The sequence below is a fragment of the Hyalella azteca genome, unplaced genomic scaffold, assembly GCF_000764305.2.
Source record: "Hyalella azteca isolate HAZT.00-mixed unplaced genomic scaffold, Hazt_2.0.2 contig5977, whole genome shotgun sequence".
Lineage (NCBI taxonomy): Eukaryota > Metazoa > Arthropoda > Malacostraca > Amphipoda > Hyalellidae > Hyalella > Hyalella azteca.
The window spans coordinates 64,313-83,104 of record NW_025936150.1 but is presented as its reverse complement, the minus strand read 5'-3'; the positions used below and the strand labels follow the sequence as shown (position 1 = coordinate 83,104).

The 18,792-nt window shown below is 38.3% G+C and overlaps 1 protein-coding gene across 1 annotated transcript in view; it reads right to left on the bottom strand.

The window, feature by feature from the left end:
• Positions 1-2,380: 2,380 nt before the first annotated feature.
• LOC108666224 (protein kinase C-binding protein NELL1-like) overlaps positions 2,381-18,792 on the bottom strand; it is a gene marked incomplete at its 3' end in the record, with an annotated part of 31,542 nt that continues 15,130 nt past the window's right edge. Inside the window, exons 6-18 of the mRNA XM_047880708.1 lie at positions 17,663-17,696; positions 16,411-16,539; positions 14,476-14,569; positions 13,362-13,673; positions 10,435-10,523; positions 8,849-8,912; positions 7,353-7,479; positions 6,834-6,943; positions 6,184-6,630; positions 5,347-5,603; positions 4,051-4,284; positions 2,670-2,755; positions 2,381-2,560 (exon numbers count right to left, since the gene is read on the bottom strand). Coding sequence (XP_047736664.1) covers positions 2,381-2,560; positions 2,670-2,755; positions 4,051-4,284; positions 5,347-5,603; positions 6,184-6,630; positions 6,834-6,943; positions 7,353-7,479; positions 8,849-8,912; positions 10,435-10,523; positions 13,362-13,673; positions 14,476-14,569; positions 16,411-16,539; positions 17,663-17,696 — 2,163 coding nt within the window. The remainder of the gene's footprint in view (positions 2,561-2,669; positions 2,756-4,050; positions 4,285-5,346; positions 5,604-6,183; positions 6,631-6,833; positions 6,944-7,352; positions 7,480-8,848; positions 8,913-10,434; positions 10,524-13,361; positions 13,674-14,475; positions 14,570-16,410; positions 16,540-17,662; positions 17,697-18,792) is intronic.

Genomic DNA, 18,792 nt, shown 5'->3' with positions numbered 1-18,792 from the left:
GATACATTAATCAAAATTTAATGCTCTATTGATTCAGTATTTCAAGGCATTGGAACATGAGTGACCATATATAGACAGACGAATAATCTTCATCATAAGATTAAATTGAAACAATAGCTCAGAAACGAGAATGCAAATGTCAGAATTTAGAAACCAAAGAAGAAAAACACTAAAAAAACAATTCAAAATGAAAAATAACATCAATAATACATAATTTTGAAGTGATTTGAACGCCTCTATTAATGGAAACATAACGCCACTGATATGAGGTTGAGATAATAAAAATAGACAATAATTCCTGTTCGAGTTAAATTATAAGTTATAATACAAATTATATGCTAAAAGAGCTAAAGTTCGTTCAACTCAAAAACAAGTTTTGAAATACATTAACGAAAAATAGACAATTTGTTTCCCACAAAAATCATCGTAATCTCAATAGACACAGAAGCAATAGAGGAACGAAGGTTACATGGAAAAACAAAGTAATGGAAACATAATGAATCAATAATAAATAAAAAGGGACATTATAGAAGCGAACCAAACGGACAACGGAAAATAGCTTGCACGCAAACAATTTTTCGGATTCGGATAGCGAGCAAGAAACCAGAATAAATTGAGAATTTAATTAAAATAGGTATATATTTTGTTCATTTAATTCAAATATATATTTTGTTCATTTAATTCATATTTATATTTTGTTCATTTAATTCAAATATTTATTTTACTTATTTAATTCATATATATGTTTTATTCATTTAATTCATATATATATTTTGTTCATTTAATTCGAACAAATATTTTGTTTATTAAATTAAAATGTATGTTTTGTTTATTTAATCCAAATATATATTATGTTCATTTAATTCAACATATATTTTGTTTATTAAATTAAAATGTATGTTTTGTTTATTTAATTCAAATATATATTATGTTCATTTAATTCAACATATATTTTGCTCATTTAATCCAAATATATATTTTGTTCTGCGTGTTTTCTATCAAAACTGCAGCAGTAAAATCTTTCGCAGATGCCCAGGCACGAACGCATTTGAAACTAAAAAAGTTTCAAACTGATTTGTATTTTGGTTTACAAGCAATAATATTTATTTCGGCTATTGGTGCATCAGTGTAACAACTGCAATATAAAACACAGTTTTGATACAAAATTTACTCTACTAAAATTCTTCTCTTGAAAGATTTTGCGCGTGTGAAAATTTTTATTTTTTACATTGGAAAAATGAAGATACGTGAAAGATTCCCTGCACGCCGCGAGAATCCGACTTAAAGAGACAAAACAAACAAAAAATATTTAGGAAAAGAATGAAAAAAAGATATATTAAATATTATGTAGGTAAAATGTGATGTATGAAACAGGTATAAAAATCTCTATCAATCTCCGAATACAAGCCATAACAAAAACGGAAGTAAAAAAAACTCAGGTGCTTGAATGAAGAAAAATGTTCACTTCGCTGCAGTGGAAAATACGATAGGAATTTTGGAGTCGCATGAGGATTTTCCAGAAAGTGCATCACAAACGAACAGTTCGAACAAATCAACTTCACCGAATCTAGTATTTAGGGGTGACTGATATAAATATTTCAATTCGCATGTAAATGACGATATATTTACGGTCTTTAAACTAAAATGATCAGCGATGTCATGTCTTTATATTGAACAAAATTCAGTTACACTAAATTAAGTAAAAATAAAGTTAGTTAAACGAAATTCAGTTCAACGATATTCAGTCGAACGAAATTTAGTTCAACAAAATTCAGTTGAACGAAATGCGAAAACACTTTTCCCATTAATATTCGTCACCAACCGTATATACAGTTCAAAGATATTTTTTAAAGTCGTACTACAACTCTGTCTCCACCCTAACAAAATTGGGTACCGCCTATAGGCTTCTAAATATAGTCACCACACTCGGTTTTAAGTTGTTATGGGTCTGTTTGGCCACCCGATTAAAATCAGCTTCTTGTCAGAATCTGCTTTCCAACATAATAGTCCCTGAGGGTGTGCCATAAGAGGCTGATTCACGTGCTCACCAAGTCCTAGGCGGCACCTATTGCAGAGTCAGGCTCGCCTCTAAATTTTGTTAGGGTGGGTAGCAGTAGTCATAGCAGAAGTTAACTCATTCATAAAATTGTTTTTGTAAACTTCAAAAGAAAGATTTAAAACAACCGAAATGAATTTTCAAGGTTTTGATCAGGATCACCACTGATCTTGGTTCAAATTTCCTCAAAAAATATCAGAAATTAAATCAGACTCTTTGTACGTCACTGTGCACCACAATCATTAGAAAAAACCAAGAATGGTGCAGGTACGACAACTTGGGCAACACATTAACCAATGAATGCATCCCAAGAGCAGAGCAGACCCAGGACCCAGAGCAGAATCCAGGCCAAGAGCAGGCCCAGAACCCATAGGAGATCCAGCACCCAGAGCAGACCCGGGACTCAGAGGAGACACAGGACCCAGAGCAGAATCCAGGTCCGGAGAAGGTCCACAACCCAGAGAAGACTCAGGACCCAAAGTAGTCTCGGGACCATGAGCATGCCTGGGACCCAAGGCAGGTCAAGGACCCAGAGCCAACCCAGAGCATACCCAGGACCCAGAGCAGTCCCGGGACCCAGAGCAGACCCAGGGCCCGGTCTTGCTAGAGTTACCGAGCTCTGGCGCCGCTGGTGTCCGCACGCCAGCCCGACGAGTGCCATGCATGCGGAGGGAGGTCGCTTGTTCCGCAGTACGGCTCCTGCAACACAGCGGGGCACCGCACGTGAAGGAGTTATTAACAGTATTATAAAATATATATATAGCGGTTTCAGCGTTTATTAGGCCGTAGGCCTGTCGCCGATTCTTAACATTGCAGAACATTCTCAGCTTTTTGCGGTCTCGAACTCGCAAGTCACTGCTACAATTCTGCTGTGCTTAACCGCCCGGCCTCCTCGCCGATTCTGACCAGAAACTGGCGCACAGAGCTGGGATCGAACCCGCGCCTCTCTGCGTCAATCCTGGTACTCTGAACTTAAAACAACTGGGCCACTCTGCACCCCTGGGCAACAATTATATCTGTAATAGCATTAAATTAATAGTGTTATTACAATATTATTATGATAGTATTTTTAGACACAAATGCAATAACTTATTAGCAAATTTTCTCGGGATTCGAGTCACCGAGACATGGACCAGCCTCCCTGATGACATCGTTGACGCTCCGACCAAGAACGCGTTCAAGGAGAGTCCAGACAAAGTTATACAGACGCATATATAATTTTAGACTTGAAATGCCTAACACTTTACTTATCTTGTAAAAGTTTAGTAGCTTTTTCAAGAAATCGTAAGTTTTGGTCTAGAAAGCAAGTTTTTAGATATTTCGTGAACAAGTCATGAGTAGTACAAAAATCTGCGACTGGTCAAACTCGGGCCTGTTCTTCAGCGCCGCCATTGCTACGCTAGCAAAATAGCCAAGTTTAGGACCGCGAAAACAGTTCTGACATTGGTTTTAAGGAAACTTGAATGATCTTTAAATACAAGATTGAGCAGAGGCTTTTTACCGCATTTTCTCATTTATGGAAAAAATGCCCTATTGTGCTCGCTATGTCCGTCCGTCTGTCCGTGACTTCACTTTTTCGTCGACGAGAAAATACGCTTTCTGTCACTCACTGCAATGAGTACTGAGTTATATTTTTTAAGAGCGAGTTTGTTGACTTATTTAAAACATATAGAACCCTGACATTTAATATATATTCAAGATTTTCCAATCATTAAGATTGTTGTGGAAGAGGATCACGTATTGCTATGATTCTGCAATTTGAAGCAAATGTTGATATCATTTGAATTCATGTGTATCTTCCTGCAACCTGCAACTGTACCTGACAGAAGCAAAAGCAACTGTACCTGACAGAAGCAATAGCAACTGTTCCTGACAGAAGCAGTAGCAACTGTACCTGACAGAAGCAACAGCAACTGTACCTGACAGAAGCAATAGCAACTGTACCTGACAGAAGCAGTAGCAACTGTACCTGACAGAAGATATAACAACTGTACCTGACAGCGACAGTCGAGACAGTCATGGTCAGTTGACGGGTACTGGCGACGTGTTGACAGAGACGGGGGAAGGTGACAGGGTTGTGGGAGGCCCGCGGGTGACGTGACATTCACGGGGCCCACGGCACACGGGTCAGCCTCGGGACACCTGGAGCAACAGTCCCCATGCTGCCTCACGGGGTAGGGACAGTGGGGCACGGGGCACTCCATGGGCCTGCAGTCCACTTCCCCCAACTGTGAATATAATTAGAATAAAAATGTAAGTTTCTTTTTAGCGCATTTTCTCATTTATGGAAACAAAATTAGAAATAAATTGACGTTTTTTTAGCGCATTTTTCGTTTATGGAAAAAATGCACTATTGTGCTTGAAATATCCGTCTGTCCGTCTGTCTGTCCGTCCGTCCGTCTGTCTGTCTGTCCGTCCGTTTGTCTGTCTGTCCGTCCGTCCGTCCGTCTGTCCGTCCGTCTGTCCGTCCGTCCGTCTGTGACTTCACGTTTTCGTCGACGAGAAAATGCGCTCTCTGTCACTCACTGCAGTGAGTACTGAGTTATATTTTTTTGTTATTTTACTACATATTATAATGAAAAAATAGCAACAAAATATTGAAATTTATTTTTTTATTTTACTATGATAATGAAAAATTAAGAAGAAAATATTGAGTTTGTTTTATTATTTTACTATGATAATGAAAAAATAAGAACGAAATATTGAAACGAAATATGAACGAAATACTATTATGATTAAAAATTATAAACTTAATACGAAACTTCTAGTTTTTCCAACGTTCTTCACTCTGCATGAATGTGTATGTTAGATGAAGATGACTACTCAAAGTAACACCAAGACAAACGAATCAGTCTTATGGACCAATTTAGCGGTTTCAGCGTTTTTATTAGGCCGTAGGCCTGTCGCCGATTCTTAACATCGCAGAACATTCACAGCTTGATACGGTCTCGAACTCGCAACTCACTGCTACAATTCTGCTGTGTTTAACCGCCCGGCCTCCTCGCCGATTCTGACCAGAAACTGGCGCACAGAGCTGGGATCGAACCCGCACCTCTCTGCGCCAATCTTGGCACTCTGAACTGTAACCACTGGGCCACCCTGCCCAGTATTGAGAGTCACTTTCTTGCCTTTGCACGCGCGAGTGCAAAGGCAACGTAGCACTCGTGCGGACGTAGCTCTAGTACGCCATTTTCACAAACGAAACTGCGTCAGGATGACCCACAAAAGGGGCAAAAATTGCATCGCTATTTAGACAAAAAGTCTCGCTAATTTCCCTGAGCGTAACTCACGAGACACTCGCAGGTCTGGCACTCATATATCCAGGTCTGGCCACTCCTGAAGGAGACGTGCGGCAGGTGCTGGTGGGGGCAGGACGCCCTGGGATCACAGTGAGGGCAACACTGAGGGTCGACGAGGGCACTGGAGCAGTCACACAGGAACTTGTCACACGTCACACGCCCCTCGTTACATACACACTGCCAGCACCGCGCGTGTGAGGGCGTCCACATCTCCCCGTCGTCACGGGCACGCCCCTCGGACACGCAGCCTGAAGTGAGTGAGGGGAGTGAGGGAAGTGAAGGGAGTGAGGGGTGTGAGGGAAGTGAGGTGAGTGAGGGGTGAGGGAAGTTAGGGGAGAGAGGAGGTGAGGGAAGTGAGGGGTGTGAGGGGGTGGGGGTGAGGGAAGTGAGGGGTGAGGGAAGTGAGGGGTGAGGGAAGTGAGGGGTGAAGGAAGTGAGGGGTGAGGGAAGTGAGAAATGTGAGGGGTGAGAAGGAGGGGCGCAGATACAGTGTGAGGGATAGTTTTCATATTACATACGGTTTTCAAAGATGTACTCATATCATTCTTAAATTTTAATAAAAAAATCAAGTTTAGTGCTCACAAATTTATCCCATGCTTATAAATATTATTACAAACAAACAGGTTTTCGAGGAAATATTTTAGTTAATGATTTTCTAATCAAATCGCTGCATCGGCCAGAGGATTAGATTTTTTTACAGTGTGGCAATTTTGTCAGTGGATATGCATTTTTATTTTAGATGTTTAGTTTGAAGACTGCCATCATTAGGTATATAGCAACATAAATTATAATGTAACCTAATTCTAGGACCCGGTGCAACAGACTAACCGAGAGAGCAAGATTCATTGACCACGAATGCGTGGTTCGTTGTCCTGTATTCGTTGTTATTGCGTGGTGCGTTCCGAATAGCGGGAATGTCGTCCAGTTGCTGTTTGTCGTCGTGAACTTTGAGGTCAGCAAATGACCTGTCAGGTGACCTAGCAGGTGACCTAGCAGGTGCCCCGGCAGGTGACCCGGCAGGTGCCCCGGCAGGTGACCCGGCAGGTGCCCCGGCAGGTGACCCGGCAGTTGACCCAGCAGGTGACCTGGCAGGTGCCCCATCAGGTGACCCAGCAGATGACCCGGCAGGTGACCTGGCAGGTGACCTGGCAGGTGACCTGGCAGGTGACCCAGCAGGTGCCGTGCCGTTGCAGGTGCACAGGAAGCCTCCAGGGGTGTTGGTGCAGGTCGCGTTTGGCTGACATGTGTGGATGTTGGAGCTGCATTCATCCACGTCTGAGGAACATAGATTATTTAAATTATTGCCATCCAATTTAAACTTATTTCTTATTTTAATGTGAATGAATGATGCTAGCTATATTAGATGAGGATAATACTTGACACTTAGTTAAAATAATATTAATTAATCACATCAATTTCATGGAAGAGGCGTCTAAGTGAGCGGGATTATTCAGGGACCACCAGCACACTTGACCCACCAGTACACACGAGACCGTGTGTGTGGTCCGACAGGAGGGCTGTGTAGCCCGGCAGACACACGCAAGTGTACCAGCCCGGCAGGTTCACGCAGCGAGACCGGGGACCACACCTGGGGGAGGACGGACCACACGAAACTTTATTGGGGACCGCACGAAGCTTTATTAGGGACCGCACGAATTTTTATTGGGGACCGCACGAATTTTTATTGGGGACCGCACGAATTTTTATTGGGGACCGCACGAAACTTTATTAGGGACCGCACGAATTTTTATTGGGGACCGCACGAATTTTTATTGGGGACCGCACGAATTTTTATTGGGGACCGCACCTGGGGGACGGACCACACGAAACTTTATTAGGGCCCGTATCTGTGGAGGCTGAGGCCAACCATACCTGTGGAGGCTGAGGCCAACCATACCTGTGGAGGCTGAGGCCAGCCATACCTGTGGAGGCTGAGGCCAGCCATACCTGTGGAGGCTGAGGCCAGCCATACCTGTGGAGGCTGAGGGCAGCCATACCTGTGGAGGCCGAGGCCACACTCATCCACGTCGCGCTCGCAGGACGGGCCCGTGAAGCCACGGCGGCAGGCGCACAGGTCTGGCGCCACACAGACGCCACCGTTGTGGCAACCGTCGCCACATTTCGCTGTGTGGCGCGGGTATGGCGATGTTATAAAACGATGTTATAAAACGTGGCAATGTTATGATGTGTTATGATGTGTTTATGTGTGGCGATGTGATGTGTTATGGCGATGTTATGATGTCTTTAAATATGTTATGGCGATGTTATAAAACGTGGCACTCATGCTCAATTATTAATGTTAATTGAAAGATTTCTGCTCTACATTCTTTAAGAACAATATGTTATAAAACGTGGCCCTGTTGCTCAATTATTAATATTAATTAAAATACTTCTGCCTTACATTATTTAAGTACGCTGTTTCCGTTTATATGTAGTCATTGTGTTGCTGTGATGCTTAAAACTTAAGACATGGCTAAATTTTTAAGACTTGAGACATAGCAGCCTCCTTTTACCATTTGACAAGCTGCTTAAATATTCCATTCAAAATATTGCTCATGATAATCCATGATAATCTAATCATCTACTTGTAGAGAACTCAGTTCTTTCTAATATTTTAAAATGATTTACAACTTATTTCTCTGCACTGTAGCTGTCACATTCTATACGATTTTACAATACAATACTTTTACAAAACTGCTGCAAAAAATTGAAGATGGCGTCCCTCATTGGACTTTGAGTCAGTTGATATGTGGTTAAATGTTATTGTTGTGATAGTTCAGTACAATAAAATACTCCGATAAATAAAATAATAATAAAAATATAATAAAATAAAATAAATAAATATAAAAATATAATAAAATTTAAATATATAATTAAAAATAATAAAAAAAAAAAATTTATAGAATTATTATAAAAATATAATAATAAAATATAATCAATAAAATAGGTACTTCAGTACAATGAAATACTACTTGCTTTCAAAACTCAATGTAAACGTAGGGGCTAATTTCTCGTCGGTGATTGGTGGGTTTAGCTTTAAAAGCCTTCAGTGATTGGCTAATGAGTTAGAAACTTTTCATTATTATTGACATCACTTTTAACTATTATTGACATCACTGACATTGACATTATTGACATCACTTTTAACTATTATTGATATCACTATTGTTTAGCTGTCATACAGAGAGGATATAATTCATATAACCAAAAGTATTTAGCACGTAATTAATATTTTGTAAAAGTTGTTAAAATTATTGTCTACCAAAACATTAAAAGAAACTTTACTACTACAGAATGTGGAGTGTAACCCGCAGTAAATGAAGTGTTTTACTCACACTGATAAGGGTGATTTCACTCAAAAATTTTATTGGGTCACATTGGGTCACATCCTGGGTCACATTGGGTCACATCCTGGGTCACATGGGTCACATCCTGACGCACTTTCCTCACACTCACACTGGTAAGGGAGATATCACAAATTTTATTGGGTCACATTGGGTCACATCCTGGGTCACATGAATCACATCCTGACGCACGTAACCCACTTCACACTCACACTGGTAACAGAGATATCACAAATTTGATTGGGTCACATTGTAAATCATATGCGTTTAAAAATTATCTTTTAAAGAGAAGAATTCTAAAAAATACAGTGTCTCCGATGCTACACATCTACACACTGGCAACAGAGATACCTCTCACAAATTTATCACTAGCAAATTTCAATGGGTCACATTGTAGGGGATTTTACAAATTTCATAAAATCTCAGGGAGATGTTAAAATTTCAATGCGTCACATTGTAGGACATTGCACAAATTTCACAAAAATTTCACAAAATCTCAGGGAGATATTACAAATTTGAATGGGTCACAATGTAAAATGGTGACACTTTCTGTGCAAGTAGAACTGATAGGATATTTTTCCGGGCTAAACTAAGTCAGGATGACCCGTAGTCACGTAAAATAAGCACTGAGTGTACTGAGGATATTGGTTAAAAATATATATTTTCACAAGAAAATTATATTATATTGCTGATTATTATCGTTATAAACAAATTAAAGAGGGGCTAACTCATTAAAGATAATATTTACGAGGAAATTAATTAGGCAATGCATTTTAATTCATATTAATTGATTATGAATGAAATTTTTAAAAAATATCAAACATTTTTTAATATAAATTTTTAATTCTCAGTGAATTTAATCAGTATAAATAATACTGTGAGACGGTGTACAGTTACCTGAGTAAGACTAAGGATTAGGTAACACTGCGTGGAGTATAAAGTAGTTACCCCTTTGATAGGCAAGGATTATATATTATTAAACATTTTCGTGTTACCCGGCGTGACATTGATAAACTTTTAGCTACTATGAATCAAAGCTGCAGGATGGGCATTAATATATATTATTTGTATTAATAGTTTGCTAAAATTCAAAACTAATCAAGAATTTTAAACTAAATAAAATATTGAGCAAATTAACCTCAGTTTCAATTATAACGTTTTGGAGACCGCTCTATCATCAATAAAAATTTCATAAATAGAAATGTAATCAACAGGAAGAACAAAATTTTCATGGAAGCGGTTGAAACCGAACTCGGAATTACGTCGGGTCACTTCTACTTGAGAATTGCTGAACACAGCGGAAGGAGTTATCGTTCTAGAGATCTGCTTGCTCACCCTCCTCATTCTGCTGTGCGCCTTCACACTGAACGGTGCAACGTTCCTGAGACTGAGGGCGATTCTAGGATCTTTAACCATCCGAAATAATTTTTATGATCTATCACGGCACTCTCGATTAGGGTCTTTAACCATTTAACCATCTCCACTGCCAAAAATTTAAGATTTTCGGGATAGCTGATTATTTTCAAACAAAAACCTCGCGTCAACAGCGCTTGTAGTAATTATCCGCTTGACATTTTTCATCAATTTACAATTCTTCGAATTTTTAACTAATAATGGAGCGGGTTTCGAAAACATTAGGCTGAATTTGCTTTATTTTGTTGCCTTTTAAATTCACTTGTACATTCTTTTTTGTCTGAGACAACGGGCAGTCGCTGCCAGGACGGTAAGGAATTACCTTGTAGCTGCCAGGAGTGTTGAGGCAGGTTGCGTGTTGCTGGCAGTAATGACCGTCCTGCTCGCTGGCAGCGTCACACTCATCAATGTCTGCGGGAATGATGAATACAATGATGAATACAATGATGAATACAGTGATGAGTACAGTGATGAGTAGAATGATGAGTACAGTGTCTGCGGGAATGATGAATACAATGATGAATACAATGATGAATACAGTGATGAGTACAGTGATGAGTAGAATGATGAGTACAGTGATGAGTACAGTGATGAGTACAATGATGAGTACAGTGATGAGTACAGTGATGAGTACTGTGATGAGTACAATGATGAGTACAGTGATGAATACAGTGATGATACATTCATCCTGGTCAGTACAATGAGGTGACGTCTTCATCAATACATCAGGGAATGTTAGCTAGCGAAAGTTGAAATGATGAGATTGAATAATGGGCAGTTTGGCCCAGTGGTTAAAGTTCAGAGTACCAAGATTGGCGCAGAGAGGCGCGGGTTCGATCCCAGCTCTGTGCGCCAGTTTCTGGTCAGAATCGGCGAGGAGGCCGGGCGGTTAAGCACTGCAGAATTGTAACAGTGATTTGCGAGTTCGAGACCGCAACATGCTGTGAATGTTCTGCAATGTTGAGAATCGGCGACAGGCCTACGGCCTACTAAAAGCTGAAACCGCTATTATTATTATTATAATGTCTTTTATGAATGTAAGTGAGGGTGAAAGTAGAGGGGGTATGCTGATACAGCTGATGCTGATACAGCTGATGCTGATACAGCTGATGCAGAAAATTTAAGCCACTAAAATACAATAATTTATGCATATTACTTCACCAGTGAATGGCAGCTTTGATGAAAATATTACGTTTGTACAAATTTTACGCACAGATATGTGGATGAATTTTACGGATGTATGACAACATTCGAGCCTTGATGCTAAGCATTAGACAGACGTACGAAGTTCACCTACCGGTACAGTTGCGTCCGTCCGTATGTACAGATTTTACGGACATACATGAGGACAGATTTACTGATGTATGACAACATTTGCGCCTTGATGTTAGGCATCAGCCAGACGTACGAAGTTCACCTACCAGTACAGTTGCGTCCGTCCATTTGTACGGACAGACATCAGGACGAATTTTAATGATGTATGACAACATTAGACTACTGATGTTACGCATGAGACAGACGTACGAAGTTCACTCAACGGTACAGTTACGTCCGTCTGCTTGTAAAATTTTTACGGATGTATGACAACATTAGACCCCTGATGTTAAGCATAAGACAGACGTACGAAGTTCACCTACCGGTACAGTTGCGTCCGTCCGTTTGTACAAATTTTACGTACAGAGATGTGGACGAATTTACGGATGTATGACAACATTAGACCCCTGATCTTAAGCATGAGACAGACGTACAAAGTTAACCTTCCAGTACAGTTACGTCCGTCCGTTTGTACAAATTTTACGAACAGACATCAGGACGAATTTACGGATATATGACAACATTAGACCCCTGATGTTAAGCATGAGCCAGACGTACGAAGTTCACCTACCGGCACAGCTGCGTCCGTCCGATTTTACAAATTTTACGGACAGACATCAGGACGAATTTACGGATGTATGACAACAATAGACCCCTGATGTTAAGCATAAGACAGACGTACGAAGTTCACCTACCGGTAAAGTTGCGTCCGTCCGTTTGTACAAATTTTACGGACAGACATCAGGACGAATTTAAATGATGTATGACAACATTAGACCCCTGATGTTAGGCATGAGACAGACGTACGACGTTCACCTACCGTTACAGTTGCGTCCGTCTGTTTGTACAAATTTTACGGACGGACATCAGGACGAATTTACGGATGTATGACAACATTAGAGCCCTGATCTTGAGCATGAGACAGACGTACGAAGTTCACCTACTGGTACAGTTACGTCCGTCCGTTTGTACAAATTTTACGGACAGACATCAGGGGCCGTATTATCAAAACTTCGTAAGTACGCAAAATCGACTTACGAGTGGCGTTGCTATGACAACGTAATACTAACGGTGATATTATAAGAACATTTGCGCAGGAAAAATTTGCACGGGGAAAAAATTCAGGCTTTTAGCTAAGACTTGCGTACGAAAGTTTTGATAATGCCAAAATTAAGGTGCATTTACGTACCACAGAATTTTTTTGTCGTAAGTACAAAAAGTTACGAAGTTTTGATAATCCGGCCCCAGGACGAATTTTTCTGATGTATGATAACATTTGAGCGCGGATGTTAAGCATGCGACAGACGTACGAAGTTCACCTACCGGAATTTACGTCCGTCCGTTTGTACAAATTTTATGGACAGACATCGATCAGGAAGAATTTTATTTATGTATGACAACCTTAGACCTCTCATGTTAAGCATGAGACAGACGTACGAAGTTCACCTACCGGTACAGTTGCGTCTGTCCGTTTGTACAAATTTTATGGACAGACATCGACCAGGAAGAATTTTAACGATGTATGACAACTATTGACCTCTAATGTTAAGCATGAGCCAGACGTACGAAGTTCACCTACCGGTACAGTTTCGTCCGTCCGTTTGTCCAAATTGTACGGTCAGACATTAAACGAATATACTGATGTATGACAACATTAGACACTTGATGCTAAGACTAAGCCAGACGTACAAAGTTCACCTTCCGGTATAGTTACGTCCGTCCGTTTGTACGGACAGACATCAGGAAGAATTTTAATGATGTATGACAACGTTCGAGCCTTGATGCTAAGCATGCGCCAGACGTACGAAGTTCACCTACCGGTACTGTTAGGTCCGTCCGTTTGTACGGACAGACATCAGGACGAATTGTTCATGACGTATGACAACATTAGACACTTGATGCTAAGCATGAGCCAGACGTACGAAGTTCACCTACCGGTACAGTTGCGTCCATCGCCCTGGAAGCCACGTTTACAGTGACACGTGTACGATGTCTGGAGGTTGACACACGTCGCGTTGACATGACACGTGTTGCCAGCCGCGCAGTAGTCAACTCCTGGACAGAACTTGCAGCACTCGCCAGGTTCTGAGAACTGCTGGTCTGGCGGACATGACAGTTCTGGACACGACGTGTCGGGGTCCACACGGCGGCACTGCATGGCACCATCACGACACTCGCAGTCCACGCACTGTCGTGGCGACACGGTATCTCCGTGCTCGTATACCTCGCCTTTCAGCGAGCATTGTTCTGATAGAATAAATCATATATGTACAAATTCTTAAACCATTTTTTGGACGTTGATTTCAAATAATAATTGATATCGTTAGCGCGATTATTTATGTATAAATTAGTAATTCACGTTAGTTTATTTTCAACACGGGTTCTCTTTATCTTGGATTTTCAACCACACCAGTAACACAACGCGCATTGTCAAAAATTTGAACTATAATATTGATAGGTATTAAGACTTTAAATCACAAAAGAAAAAAAGAAAAACGTGCAATTCAAGTTGTTAAGTTAATTATAAGGTGAACTAGGATTTAAATAGGCAGTAAATTTTGCGAGGGATAAGGCGGTATNGAGCATTGTTCTGATAGAATAAATCATATATGTACAAATTCTTAAACCATTTTTTGGACGTTGATATCATTTAATAATTGATAACTTTTGCACGATTATTTATCTATAACTTAGTAATTCACGTTAGCTTATTTTTTACACGGGTTCTTTTCATCTTGGACTTCCAAACACACCAGAACATAACGGGCATTGTCAAAAATTTGAACTATAATATTGGTAGGTATTAAGAGTTTAAATCACAAAAGAGAAAAAAGAAAAACGTGCAATTCAAGTTGTTAAGTTAATTATTATGTAAACTAAGCTGTGAAGAGGTAGTGAATATTACGAGGTATGAGGCGGGATGAAGGAATTTGATGAGGGTTTGTGATGAGGGATGAGGTAGGATGAGGGAATATGATGAGGAATGAGGCAGGATGAGGGGGTATGATGAGGGATGATGAGGAATAAGGACATATGCGGCAGGACTGACTGAGGCAGACAGGACAGCACTGGCCGGAGGTGTAGACAGGGTTCCTGCAGGACACCGCAGGACAGGGCAGCGGCCTGCACAGCACCTCGCCGTGCTGCACGCCGTATAATTACTTTTAGATTATAGAAATAATTTAATATTAATTATATATTAGTATTTTATAGTGATAATCTATTAGCATTAGTAGTATATATTAGTATTTTATAGTAATTATCTATTAGTATTAGTAGTATATATTAGTATTTTTAGTAATTATCTATTAGTATTAGTAGTATATATTAGTATTCTGTAAGTGCTACGCGCCGTATAATTACTTTTAAATTATGGAAATAATGCAATAATAATTATATATTATTATTTTATAGAAATTATCTATTAGTATTAGTAGTATATATTAGTATTGCAAGTGTATATTAGTATCTGTAAGTGCTGCACGCCATACAATTATTTTTAGATTATTAAAATAATGTATAAATAATTATAAATTAGTATTTTACAAAAATTATCTATTAGTATTAGTAGTTTGGTAAAAATAACGGCAAGAAAATACATATTAGGTGGATTAAATGACATTATTAAAAGATTATATTTAGTTCAATAAAAAATAATGCAATAATAATTATATATTAGTATTTTATAGTAATTATCTATTAGTATTAGTAGTATATATTAGTATTTTGTAAAAATAATGGCAAGAAAAGACATAATAAGTGGATTGAATAAAATTATTAGAAGAATAGAATTCGACGTTCATACCGAACAATACTCTAGACATTNAGGGATGAGGGCATATGATGAGGGATGAGGGCATATGATGAGGGATGAGGGCATATGATGAGGGATGAGGGCATATGATGAGGGATGAGGGCATATGATGAGGGATGAGGGCATATGATGAGGGATGAGGGCATATGATGAGGGATGAGGGCATATGATGAGGGATGAGGGCATATGATGAGGGATGAGGGCATATGATGAGGGATGAGGGCATATGATGAGGGATGAGGGCATATGATGAGGGATGAGGGCATATGATGAGGGATGAGGGCATATGATGAGGGCATATGATGAGGGATGAGGGCATATGATGAGGGCATATGATGAGGGCATATGATGAGGGCATATGATGAGGGCATATGATGAGGAATGAGGCAGGATGAAGGAATATGATAAGGACTGAGGCGGGATGAGGGATGAGGCAGGATGAGGGGGTATGATGAGGGATGATGAGGAATAAGGACATATGCGGCAGGACTGACTGAGGCAGACAGGACAGCACTGGCCGGAGGTGTAGACAGGGTTCCTGCAGGTCACCGCAGGACAGGGCAGCGGCCTGCACAGCACCTCGCCGTGCTGCACGCCATTAAATTAGTTTTAGATTATTAAAAATAATGTAAAAATAATAATATATTAGTATTTTATGAAAATTATCTGTTAGTATTAGTAGTATATTTATTAGTATTTTATAGAAATAAGGCAATAATAATTAACTATTATTATTTTCTAAAAATATTGGCAAGAAAATACATATTAGGTGGATTAAATGACATTATTGAAAGTCTATTTAGTTCATAAAAAATAATGCAGTAGTAATAATATATTAGTATTTTGTAGTAATTATCTATTAGTATTATTAGTATATATTAGTATTTTGTAAAAATAATGACAAGAAAACAGATATTAGCTGGATTTAATGACATTATTAGATGAATAGAATACGACGTTCATGCCGAACGATACTCGAGACGTTCAAAATTCACGACACACGACACTCACGACACACGACACTCACGACTCACGACACACACGACACTCTGTCTCTTATACACATCTAGATGTGTATAAGAGACAGCGACACTCACGACACTCACGACACTCACGACACACGACACTCACGACACACGACACTCACGACACACGACACACGACACTCACGACACACGAGCACATCTCGCAGCCAGTTTTCCAGGAGGCGCCGTCGGGGCGCACGGTATCGTTGACACGGCACGACTTCTGGCAGTCGCACGACTCCACGGCAGCGAGACGCGCCTCGGACTCTGACACCTGCAGCAGGTGATTACACGATTAATTAATTATAATTAAAGGATGAATTAATCATAATTACAAGATAAATTAATTTTAATTAACATGATGAATTAATAATTAATTAATCATAATCATAATTAATTATAATAACATCATAACAATATTAATATAACACATAATTAATATAATAATAAATTAATAACATAATTTATAATAATTACAGGATTAATTAATCATAATTACAGGATGAATTGATCATAATTACAGGATGAATTAATCATAATTACAGGATGAATTAATCATAATTACAGGATGAATTATTCATAATTACAGGATGAATTAAACATAATTTCAGGATGAATTAATCATAATTACAGGATGAATTATTCATAATTACAGGATGAATTAATCATAATTAAAGGATGAATTGATCATAATTAAAGGATGAATTGATCATAATTACAGGATGAATTGATCATAATTACAGGATGAATTGATCATAATTACATGATGAATTGATCATAATTACATGATGAATTAATCATAATTACAGGATGAATTAATCATAATTATCGGATGAATTAATCATAATTATCGGATGAATTAATCATAATTACAGTCATATAATTACACGTTGAATTATTCATAATTACAGCATGAATTAAACATAATTACACGATAAATTAATAATAATTACAGGATAAATTAATAATAATTACAGGATAAATTAAACGTAATGACTCTCACACATTAATGACACATATTAATTAATAATTATATATTAATGACACTGCACACCCTGTTTGCGAAGGCCCGTGCGCTTCCACAACAAGAATTTCTGTAGTAATTATTACTTATTTAAACACTAATTAATAATATATTAAGAACATATTTAACCCTGTTCGCGAGGGCGGCGACGAGTGCTTGTGTAGCAGCGAGCATTTCTAATGAGGATTTCTATAATAATTATTAATTAAACATTTATTTACACATTAATTATTTATTTACACATCAATCATTAATCTATAAGGAACATATCTGACCCTGTTAGCGAGGGCCCGTGCTCTTCCACTACAAGATTTCTATAGTAATTATTTTTTATTTAAACACTAATTAATAATATATTAACTACATATCTGACCCTGTTAGCGAGGGCGGCGAAGAGGGCCCGCATGCTTCTGCCACACGATAATTTAGGAGGATTTGGGAATTTTCTGAGGATTTCAATAATAATTATCAATTATTTATTTANACCTGTCTCTTATACACATCTAGATGTGTATAAGAGACAGGGATAAGATGATACGTCAAGATATCTTTAGGGATTGTAAGGTCAACCATTAGAAAAATTGACTAAGTATCATTTGAAATTGCCAGGTCAACCATTAGAAAAATTGTCTAACTATCATTAGGAATTGCAAACTCAACCATTGGAAAAATTGTCTAACAATCATTAGCAATTGCCAGGTCAACCATTAAAAAAATTGTCTAAGTATCATTTGAAATTGCCAGGTCAACCATTAGAAAAATTGTCTAACTATCATCAGAAATTGCCAGGTCAACCATTTGAAAAATAGCCCAACTATCATTAGAAATTGCCTAACTATAATTAGAAATTGCCAGGTCAACTATTTGAAAAATTGTCTAACTATCATTAGAAATTGTCTAACTATCATTAGAAATTGTCTAACTATCATTAGAAATTGCCTAACTATCATCAGAAATTGCCCAACTATCATTAGAAATTGCCTAAGTATCATCAGAAATTGCCAGGTCAACCATTAGAAAAATTGCCCAACTATCATTAGAAATTGCCAGATAAACCATTAGAAAAATTGACTAACTATCATCAGAAATTGCCTAAGTATCATTAGAAATTGTCAGATTGTTGCGGGAATTAAAATTTTGTACTTAAATGGCCGGGCTTATTATTTGCATGTATTCAACTAGATATAACATGAATTATAATGGATATATTATATATTCAAATAGATATATGATATATTCAAATGAATATATGATGTATTCAAATGGATATATGATGTATTCAAATGGATATATTATATATTCAAATGGATATATGATGTATTCAAATGGACATATGATGTATCCAAATGGATATATGATATATTTAAATGAATATATGATGTATTCAAAAGGATATATGATGTATTCAAATAGATATATGATGTATTCAAATAGATATATGATGTATTCAAATGGATACATGATGAATTGAACTGGATTTATCAATTATTCAACTAATACATG